At 45.2% G+C, this 12,679-nt stretch overlaps 1 protein-coding gene across 1 annotated transcript in view; it reads left to right on the forward strand.

Annotated features, from left to right (window-relative positions):
• Positions 1-12,679, forward strand: part of llgl1 (LLGL scribble cell polarity complex component 1) — a 77,224-nt gene that overhangs the window by 19,421 nt on the left and 45,124 nt on the right. Inside the window, exons 8-11 of the mRNA XM_042316141.1 lie at positions 256-410; positions 605-852; positions 1,472-1,539; positions 4,309-4,480. Coding sequence (XP_042172075.1) covers positions 256-410; positions 605-852; positions 1,472-1,539; positions 4,309-4,480 — 643 coding nt within the window. The remainder of the gene's footprint in view (positions 1-255; positions 411-604; positions 853-1,471; positions 1,540-4,308; positions 4,481-12,679) is intronic.

Consider the following 12,679-nt stretch of genomic DNA (forward strand, 5'->3'; position numbering starts at 1 on the left):
AGGGTCCATTCTGGTAACACTATCAGTATCTGCTGTCACTAGGGTCCATTCTGGTAACACTATCAGTATCTACTGTCACTAGGATCCATTCTGGTAACACTATCAGTATCTACTATCACTAGGATCCATTCTGGTAACACTATCAGTATCTACTATCACTAAGGTCCATTCTGGTAACCCCCCCTCTCCTCTCTCTCTATCTCTCACTGCCCCTCTCTCTCTCTGTCTCTCTCTGTCTCTCTGTCTCTCATGTAGGTGTCCAGTAGTCCTCTACAGTGGAGGAATGCCCAGGGCCAGTTATGGAGACCGTCACTGTGTGACCATCCAACAGGACAAACAACACGTCACTCTAGACTTCACATCCAGAGTTATAGACTTCTTCACCGTCCACACCACTGACCCGGAGCACGGTGAGAGAGAGAGAGACACGCACTTCTCCAGAGCGACTCACAGACACCATTAGGATTAAGTGCCTTGCTCAAGGGCACATCTACACATTTAAAAAAAGTAATAATTATTCACCTAGTCTGCTCTGGGATTGGCCCTCCTCGTCGCTAGGCTACCTGACCCCCCCTGTGTTAATAATGTGTATTTCCTCTCCCAGACTATGATGATCCTAAAGCCCTCGTGGTGCTACTGGAGGAGGAGCTGGTTGTAATAGACCTCCTGACCACCGGGTGGCCCTCTGTCCCTCCTCCCTACCTGGCTCCGCTCCACTCCTCCGCCATCACCACATCCTGTCACCTGGACAACGTCCCTGCCAAGCTCTGGGACCGCCTGGCCGCCGCCGGGAACAGCCAGGGCGTTCAGCCTGGAGTGAGACACACACACGGGGTGAGACACGCACACGGGGTGAGACACTGTACACACACACACACACACTCAGGTCGTCAGAGGGCCAGGTCGTCAGAGGGCCAGGTCGTCAGAGGGCCAGGTCGTCAGAGGGCCAGGTCGTCAGAGGGCCAGGTCGTCAGAGGGCCAGGTCGTCAGAGGGCCAGGTCGTCAGAGGGCCAGGTCGTCAGAGGGCCAGGTCGTCAGAGGGCCAGGTCGTCAGAGGGCCAGGTCGTCAGAGGGCCAGGTCAGAGGGGGTCAGAGGGACAGGTCATCAGAGGGGTCAGAGGGACAGGTCGTTAGAGGGACAGGTCGTCAGAGGGACAGGTCGTCAGAGGGGGGGTCAGAGGGACAGGTCGTCAGAGGGTCAGAGGGACAGGTCGTCAGAAGGGTCAGAGGGACAGGTCGTCAGAGGGACAGGTCGTCAGAGGGGTTAGAGGGACAGGTCGTCAGAAGGGTCAGAGGGACAGGTCGTCAGAGGGACAGGTCGTCAGAGGGAAAGGTCATCAGAGGGGTCAGAGGGACAGGCGTTCACAGCTGGATGAATTATTGACAAATTAGTCTCTCTGCTGCAATGTGTGTATCAGTCATCTAACCTTTGTGTGTGTGTGTGTGTGTGTGTGTGTGTGTGTGTGTGTAGAGTTGGCCGATATGTGGAGGGAAGAATCTAGCGCCCCCGCCCAGACAACAGGAGTTGCTGCTGACGGGGTAAACACACACACACACACACACACAGTCTTATGTAGTCTTCCTACTGTCTCCACTATGTTAAAGGTGCGTCTCTACTGTCTCCACTATGTTAGAGGGGTGTATCTACTGTCTTCACTATGTTAGATGAGGTGTGTATCTACTGTCTCCACTATGTTAGATGAGGTGTGTATATACTGTCTCCACTATGTTAGAGGTGTGTATCTACTGTCTCCACTATGTTAGATGAGGTGTGTATCTACTGTCTCCACTATGTTAGATGAGGTGTGTATATACTGTCTCCACTATGTTAGAGGTGTGTATATACTGTCTCCACTATGTTAGATGAGGTGTGTCTCTACTGTCTCCACTATGTTAGATGAGGTGTGTCTCTACTGTCTCCACTATGTTAGATGAGGTGTGTCTCTACTGTCTCCACTATGTTAGATGAGGTGTGTCTCTACTGTCTCCACTATGTTAGATGAGGTGTGTATCTACTGTCTCCACTATGTTAGAGGTGTGTATCTACTGTCTCCACTATGTTAGATGAGGTGTGTATCTACTGTCTCCACTATGTTAGATGAGGTGTGTATCTACTGTCTCCACTATGTTAGATGAGGTGTGTATCTACTGTCTCCACTATGTTAGATGAGGTGTGTATCTACTGTCTCCACTATGTTAGATGAGGTGTGTATCTACTGTCTCCACTATGTTAGATGAGGTGTGTATCTACTGTCTCCACTATGTTAGATGAGGTGTGTATCTACTGTCTCCACTATGTTAGATGAGGTGTGTCTCTACTGTCTCCACTATGTTAGATGAGGTGTGTATCTACTGTCTCCACTATGTTAGATGAGGTGTGTATCTACTGTCTCCACTATGTTAGATGAGGTGTGTATCTACTGTCTCCACTATGTTAGATGAGGTGTGTATCTACTGTCTCCACTATGTTAGATGAGGTGTGTATCTACTGTCTCCACTATGTTAGATGAGGTGTGTATCTACTGTCTCCACTATGTTAGATGAGGTGTGTATCTACTGTCTCCACTATGTTAGATGAGGTGTGTCTCTACTGTCTCCACTATGTTAGATGAGGTGTGTATCTACTGTCTCCACTATGTTAGATGAGGTGTGTATCTACTGTCTCCACTATGTTAGATGAGATGAGGTGTGTGTATCTACTGTCTCCACTATGTTAGATGAGGTGTGTATCTACTGTCTCCACTATGTTAGATGAGGTGTGTATCTACTGTCTCCACTATGTTAGATGAGGTGTGTATCTACTGTCTCACTATGTTAGATGAGGTGTGTCTCTACTGTCTCCACTATGTTAGATGAGGTGTGTCTCTACTGTCTCCACTATGTTAGATGAGGTGTGTATCTACTGTCTCCACTATGTTAGAGGTGTGTATCTACTGTCTCCACTATGTTAGAGGTGTGTCTCTACTGTCTCCACTATGTTAGATGAGGTGTGTCTCTACTGTCTCCACTATGTTATGTCTACTGTCTCCACTATGTTAGATGAGGTGTGTATCTACTGTCTCCACTATGTTAGATGAGGTGTGTATCTACTGTCTCCACTATGTTAGATGAGGTGTGTATCTACTGTCTCCACTATGTTAGATGAGGTGTGTATCTACTGTCTCCACTATGTTAGATGAGGTGTGTATCTACTGTCTCCACTATGTTAGATGAGGTGTGTCTCTACTGTCTCCACTATGTTAGATGAGGTGTGTCTCTACTGTCTCCACTATGTTAGATGAGGTGTGTCTCTACTGTCTCCACTATGTTAGATGAGGTGTGTCTCTACTGTCTCCACTATGTTAGATGAGGTGTGTCTCTACTGTCTCCACTATGTTAGATGAGGTGTGTATCTACTGTCTCCACTATGTTAGATGAGGTGTGTCTCTACTGTCTCCACTATGTTAGAGGTGTGTACAGTTGAAGTCGGAAGTTTACATACACTTAGGTTGGAGTCATTAAAACTTGTTTTTCAACCACTCCACACATTTCTTGTTAACAAACTATAGTTTTGGCAAGTCGGTTATGACATCTACTTTGTGCACGACAAGTCATTTTTCCAACAATTGTTTACTGACAGATAATTTCACTTATAACTCACTGTTTCACAATTCCAGTGGGTCAGAAGTTTACATACACTAAGTTGACTGTGCCTTTAAACAGCTTGGAAAATCCCAGAAAATTATGTCATGGCTTTAGAAGCTTCTGATAGGCTAATGGACATCATTTGAGTCAATTGGAGGTGTACCTGTGGATTTATTTCAAGGCCTACCTTCAAACTCAGTGCCTCTTTGCTTGACATCATGGGAAAATCAAAAGAAATCAGCCAAGACCTCAAAAAAAATTTGTTGACCTCCACTAGTCTGGTTCATCCTTGGGAGCAATTTCCAAACGCCTGAATGTACCACGTTCATCTGTACAAACAATAGTTCGCAAGTATAAATACCATGGGACCACGCAGCCGTCATAACGCTCAGGAAGGAAACGCGTTCTGTCTCATTGAGATGAATATACTTTGGTGAGAAAAGTGCATATCAATCCCAGAACAACAGCAAAGGACCTTGTGAAGATGCTGGAGGAAATGGGTACAAAAGTATCTATATCCACAGTAAACGAATCCTATATCGATATCACCTGAAAGGCCGCTCAGCAAGGAAGAATTGTGAAAAACTGAGTTTAAATATATTTGGCTAAGGTGTATGTAAACTTCTGACCTCTACTGCGTCTCCTGTCTCCACTATGTTAAAATAAGTGTGTGTGTGTGTGCAGGCATGAGGACGGTACAGTGCGGTTCTGGAATGTGTCTGCTGTTGCCATGACTCCTCTCTACAAGCTCAGCACGGCTAACGTCTTCCATACCGACTGTGACCCTAACGACGACCCCCTGGACCCTACCAATGACCCCGAAGCACTGCAAGAGGAGTGGCCTCCCTTCAGGAAGGTCAGAACAGACACACACACACACACACACACACACACACACAGACACATGCAGAGACACACAGACACACAGACACACACACACACACACACAGACAGACACAGACAGACACAGACACACACAGACAGACACAGACAGACACATGCAGACAGACACACACAGACACACACAGACAGACACATGCACACACAGACACACACAGACAGACACATACAGACACACATAGACACACACAGACACACACAGACAGACACAGACAGACACACAGACACAGACAGACACACACACAGACAGACACATGCAGACACAGACACACACATGCAGACACAGACACACAGACACACACACACAGACACAGACAGACACATGCAGACACAGACACAGACACACACAGACAGACACATGCAGACACAGACACACACAGACACATGCAGACACACACCGACACAGACAGACACACACAGACACAGACACACACAGACACACACAGACACACACAGACACACACAGACACACACAGACACACACAGACAAACACAAGCAGACACAGACACACACAGACACATGCAGACACACACCAACAGACACAGACACACACAGACACACACACACAGACACAAGCAGACACAGACACACGCAGACACAGACAGACAGACAGACACAGACAGACACAAGCAGACACAGACACACACAGACACATGCAGACACAGACACACACAGACACACACAGACACACACAGACAGACACATGCAGACACAGACACACACAGACACATGCAGACAGACACATGCAGACACAGACACACACAGACAGACACAGACACACACAGACAGACACATGCAGACACAGACACACACAGACACATGCAGACACAGACACAGACACATGCAGACACAGACACACACAGACACACACAGACACATGCAGACACAGACACACACAGACACATGCAGACACACACCGACACAGACAGACACAGACAGACACAGACAGACACAGACACACAGACAGACACAGACAGACACAGACACACACAGACACACACAGACACACACAGACAAACACACAGACAGACACAAGCAGACACAGACACACACAGACACATGCAGACACACACCGACAGACACAGACACACACAGACAGACACAGACAGACACACAGACACAGACAGACAGACACATGCAGACACAGACACACGCAGACACACACAGACAGACACAGACACAGACACACACAGACAGACACACACAGACACATGCAGACACAGACACACACAGACAGACACATGCAGACACACACACACAGACATGCAGACACAGACACACACAGACAGACACATGCAGACACAGACACACACAGACACACACAGACAGACACATGCAGACACAGACACACACAGACAGACACAGACACAGACACACACACACACAGACAGACACATGCAGACACAGACACACACAGACAGACACACACAGACAGACACACACACACACAGACACATGCAGACACAGACACACACAGACACACACAGACACACACAGACACACACAGACACACACAGACACAGACACACACACACACAGACACACAGACACACACAGACACACACAGACACACACAGACACATGCAGACACACACAGACAGACACAGACAGACACACAGACAGACACAGACACACACAGACAGACACATGCAGACACAGACACACACAGACACAGACACAGACAGACACATGCAGACACAGACACACACAGACACACACAGACACACACACAGACACACAAACACACACAGACACATGCAGACACAGACACAGACAGACACAGACACAGACACACACAGACACACACACACACAGACAGACACACAGACACACACAGACAGACACACACAGACACACACAGACAACACATGCAGACACAGACACACACAGACACACACAGACAGACACAGACAGACACAGACACACACACAGACACATGCAGACAGACACATGCAGACACAGACAGACACACAGACAGACACAGACAGACACACAGACAGACACATGCAGACACAGACACACACAGACACATGCAGACACAGACACACACAGACACAGACACAGACACACACAGACACACAGACACACACAGACAGACACAGACACATGCAGACACACACAGACACAGACACAGACACAGACACACAGACAGACACAGACAGACACAGACACACACACACACACAGACACACACAGACAACACACACAGACACACACAGACACAGACACACACAGACACATGCAGACACAGACACACACAGACACATGCAGACACAGACACATGCAGACACAGACAGACACAGACAGACACACAGACACAGCACACACAGACACACACACAGACACATGCAGACACAGCAGACACAGACAGACAGACACACAGACACAGACACAGACACACACAGACAGACACACAGACACATGCAGACACAGACACACACAGACACACACAGACACACACAGACACAGACACACACACACACAGACACACAGACACAGACACACACAGACACACAGACAGACACACAGACACAGACACACACACACAGACACATACAGACACAGACACACACAGACACACAGACACAGACAGACACACAGACACAGACACACACAGACACACACAGACACACAGACACAGACAGACACAGACACACACAGACACACACAGACACACACAGACACACAGACACACAGACAGACACAGACACACACAGACACACAGACAGACACACACAGACACACACAGACAGACACACACAGACAGACACACACAGACACACACAGACAGACACACACAGACACAGAGACACACAGACAGACACACACAGACACAGACACACACAGACACACACAGACACACACAGACAGACACAGACACACACACACACACAGACACACACACAGACACACACACACAGACACACACAGACACACACAGACACACACAGACACACAGACACACACAGACACACGCAGACACATGCAGACACACACAGACACACACAGACAGACACAAGCAGACACAGACACACACACACAGACACACACAGACACACACATGCAGACACAGACACACACAGACACACACAGACACACACATGCAGACACAGACACATGCAGACACAAACACATGCAGACACACACCGACACACGCAAGCACGAGCTCACACATTTCTTATAAATTTGCAAACAAAAACCTGTTTTTATTGTGTCATTATGGGTTACTGTGTCATTATGGGGTACTGTGTCATTATGGGGTACTGTGTCATTATGGGGTATTGTGTCATTATGGGGTATTGTGTCATTATGGGTTACTGTGTCATTATGGGTTATTGTGTCATTATGGGTTACTGTGTCATTATGGGGTACTGTGTCATTATGGGGTACTGTGTCATTATGGGGTACTGTGTCATTATGGGGTATTGTGTCATTATGGGGTACTGTGTCATTATGGGGTACTGTGTCATTATGGGGTACTGTGTCATTATGGGTTACTGTGTCATTATGGGTTACTGTGTCATTATGGGTTACTGTGTCATTATGGGGTACTGTGTCATTATGGGGTATTGTGTCATTATGGGTTACTGTGTCATTATGGGTTACTGTGTCATTATGGGGTATTGTGTCATTATGGGTTACTGTGTCATTATGGGTTACTGTGTCATTATGGGGTATTGTGTCATTATGGGGTATTGTGTCATTATGGGTTACTGTGTCATTATGGGTTACTGTGTCATTATGGGTTACTGTGTCATTATGGGTTACTGTGTCATTATGGGGTATTGTGTCATTATGGGGTATTGTGTCATTATGGGTTACTGTGTCATTATGGGTTACTGTGTCATTATGGGGTATTGTGTCATTATGGGTTACTGTGTCATTATGGGTTACTGTGTCATTATGGGGTACTGTGTCATTATGGGGTACTGTGTCATTATGGGGGTACTGTGTCATTATGGGGTATTGTGTCATTATGGGTTACTGTGTCATTATGGGTTACTGTGTCATTATGGGGTACTGTGTCATTATGGGGTACTGTGTCATTATGGGTTACTGTGTCATTATGGGTTACTGTGTCATTATGGGTTACTGTGTCATTATGGGTTACTGTGTCATTATGGGGTTACTGTGTCATTATGGGTTACTGTGTCATTATGGGTTACTGTGTCATTATGGGGGTTACTGTGTCATTATGGGTTACTGTGTCATTATGGGTTACTGTGTCATTATGGGTTACTGTGTCATTATGGGGGGGTACTGTGTCATTATGGGGTACTGTGTCATTATGGGGTACTGTGTCATTATGGGGTACTGTGTCATTATGGGGTATTGTGTCATTATGGGTTACTGAGTCATTATGGGTTACTGTGTCATTATGGGTTACTGTGTCATTATGGGTTACTGTGTCATTATGGGGTATTGTGTCATTATGGGGTACTGTGTCATTATGGGGTACTGTGTCATTATGGGTTACTGTGTCATGGGGTATTGTGTCATTATGGGTTACTGTGTCATTATGGGTTACTGTGTCATTATGGGTTACTGTGTCATTATGGGGTATTGTGTCATTATGGGTTATTGTGTCATTATGGGTTACTGTGTCATTATGGGTTACTGTGTCATTATGGGTTACTGTGTCATTATGGGTTACTGTGTCATTATGGGTTATTGTGTCATTATGGGGTACTGTGTCATTATGGGTTACTGTGTCATTATGGGGTATTGTGTCATTATGGGGTACTGTGTCATTATGGGGTACTGTGTCATTATGGGGTACTGTGTCATTATGGGGTACTGTGTCATTATGGGGTATTGTGTCATTATGGGGTACTGTGTCATTATGGGGTATTGTGTCATTATATACTGTGTCATTATGGGTTACTGTGTCATTATGGGTTACTGTGTCATTATGGGTTACTGTGTCATTATGGGGTATTGTGTCATTATGGGTTACTGTGTCATTATGGGTTATTGTGTACTGTGTCATTATGGGTTACTGTGTCATTATGGGTTACTGTGTTACTGTGTCATTATGGGGTATTGTGTCATTATGTGGGGTACTGTGTCATTATGGGGTACTGTGTCATTATGGGGTACTGTGTCATTATGGGTTACTGTGTCATTATGGGGTTACTGTGTCATTATGGGTTACTGTGTCATTATGGGTTACTGTGTCATTATGGGTGTCATTATGGGTGTCATTATGTGGGGTTACTGTGTCATTATGGGTTACTGTGTCATTATGGGTTACTGTGTCATTATGGGGTCATTATGGGTTACTGTGTCATTATTACTGTGTCATTATGGGTTACTGTGTCATTATGGGTTACTGTGTCATTATGGGTTACTGTGTCATTATGGGTTACTGTGTCATTATGGGTTACTGTCATTATGGGGTTACTGTGTCATTATGGGGTACTGTGTCATTATGGGTTACTGTGTCATTATGGGTTACTGTGTCATTATGGGTTACTGTGTCATTATGGGTTACTGTGTCATTATGGGTTACTGTGTCATTATGGGTTATTGTGTCATTATGGGGGTATTGTGTCATTGTGGGGTACTGTGTCATTATGGGGTATTGTGTCATTATGGGGTACTGTGTCATTATGGGGTACTGTGTCATTATGGGGTACTGTGTCATTATGGGGTACTGTGTCATTATGGGGTACTGTGTCACTGTGTTATGGGGTACTGTGTCATTATGGGGTACTGTGTCATTATGGGGTACTGTGTCATTATGGGGGTATTGTGTCATTATGGGGTACTGTGTCATTATGGGGTATTGTGTCATTATGGGGTACTGTGTCATTATGGGTTACTGTGTCATTATGGGTTACTGTGTCATTATGGGTTACTGTGTCATTATGGGGTATTGTGTCATTATGGGTTACTGTGTCATTATGGGTTACTGTGTCATTATGGGGTACTGTGTCATTATGGGTTACTGTGTCATTATGGGGTACTGTGTCATTATGGGTTACTGTGTCATTGTCATTGTGTCATGGGTTACTGTGTCATTATGGGGTATTGTGTCATTATGGGGTATCTGTGTCATTATGGGTTACTGTGTCATTATGGGTACTGTGTCTGTGGGTCTGTGTATGGGTTACTGTGTCATTATGGGTTATTGTGTCATTATGGGTTATTGTGTCATTATGGGGGTACTGTGTCATTATGGGGTATTGTGTCATTATGGGGTGTCACTGTGTCATTATGGGTTACTGTGTCATTATGGGTTACTGTGTCATTATGGGTTATTGTGTCATTATGGGTGTTACTGTGTCATTATGGGGTACTGTGTCATTATGGGTTACTGTGTCATTATGGGTTACTGTCATTATGGGTTACTGTGTCATTATGGGTTACTGTGTCATTATGGGTTACTGTGGGGTTACTGTGTCATTATGGGTTACTGTGTCATTATGGGTTACTGTGTCATTATGGGGTTGTGTCATTATGGGTTACTGTGTCATTATGGGGTACTGTGTCATTATGGTTTACTGTGTCATTATGGGTTACTGTGTCATTATGGGTTACTGTGTCATTATGGGTTACTGTCATTATGGGTTACTGTGTCATTATGGGGTACTGTGTCATTATGGGTTACTGTGTCATTATGGGTTACTGTGTCATTATGGGTTACTGTGTCATTATGGGTTACTGTGTCATTATGGGTTACTGTGTCATTATGGGTTATTGTGTCATTATGGGGGGGGTACTGTGTCATTGTGTCATTATGGGGTACATTGTGTCATTATGGGGTACTGTGTCATTATGGGGTACTGTGTCATTATGGGGTACTGTGTCATTATGGGGTACTGTGTCATTATGGGGTACTGTGTCATTATGGGGTATTGTGTCATTATGGGGGGTATGGGGGTTGTGTCATTATGGGGTACTGTGTCATTATGGGGTACTGTGTCATTATGGGGTACTGTGTCATTATGGGGTATTGTGTCATTATGGGGTACTGTGTCATTATGGGGTATTGTGTCATTATGGGGTACTGTGTCATTATGGGTTACTGTGTCATTATGGGTTACTGTGTCATTATGGGTTACTGTGTCATTATGGGGTATTGTGTCATTATGGGTTACTGTGTCATTATGGGGTATTGTGTCATTATGGGGTATGTGTCATTATGGGTACTGTGTCATTACTGTGTCATTATGGGGTGTCATTACTGTGTCATTATGGGTTACTGTGTCATTATGGGTTACTGTGTCATTATGGGTTATTGTGTCATTATGGGGTACTGTGTCATTATGGGGTATTGTGTCATTATGGGGTACTGTGTCATTATGGGTTACTGTGTCATTATGGGTTACTGTGTCATTATGGGTTATTGTGTCATTATGGGGTTATTGTGTCATTATGGGGTACTGTGTCATTATGGGGTACTGTGTCATTATGGGGTACTGTGTCATTATGGGTTACTGTGTCATTATGGGGTATTGTGTCATTATGGGGTATTGTGTCATTATGGGGTACTGTGTCATTATGGGGTACTGTGTCATTATGGGGTACTGTGTCATTATGGGGTATTGTGTCATTATGGGGTACTGTGTCATTATGGGGTACTGTGTCATTATGGGGTACTGTGTCATTATGGGGTACTGTGTCATTATGGGTTATTGTGTCATTATGGGTTATTGTGTCATTATGGGGGTACTGTGTCATTATGGGGTATTGTGTCATTATGGGGTACTGTGTCATTATGGGTTACTGTGTCATTATGGGTTATTGTGTCATTATGGGTTACTGTGTCATTATGGGTTACTGTGTCATTATGGGTTACTGTGTCATTATGGGTTACAGTGTCATTATGGGTTACTGTCATTATGGGTTACTGTGTCATTATGGGTTATTGTGTCATTATGGGGGTATTGTGTCATTATGGGGTACTGTGTCATTATGGGGTACTGTGTCATTATGGGGTACTGTGTCATTATGGGTTACTGTGTCATTATGGGTTATTGTGTCATTATGGGGGTATTGTGTCATTATGGGGTACTGTGTCATTATGGGGTACTGTGTCATTATGGGGTACTGTGTCATTATGGGGTACTGTGTCATTGTGGGTTACTGTGTCATTATGGGGTATCGTGTCATTATGGGTTATTGTGTCATTATGGGTTACTGTGTCAT

This window comes from Oncorhynchus tshawytscha, unplaced genomic scaffold (assembly GCF_018296145.1).
Source record: "Oncorhynchus tshawytscha isolate Ot180627B unplaced genomic scaffold, Otsh_v2.0 Un_contig_612_pilon_pilon, whole genome shotgun sequence".
Classification (NCBI taxonomy): Eukaryota; Metazoa; Chordata; class Actinopteri; order Salmoniformes; family Salmonidae; genus Oncorhynchus; species Oncorhynchus tshawytscha.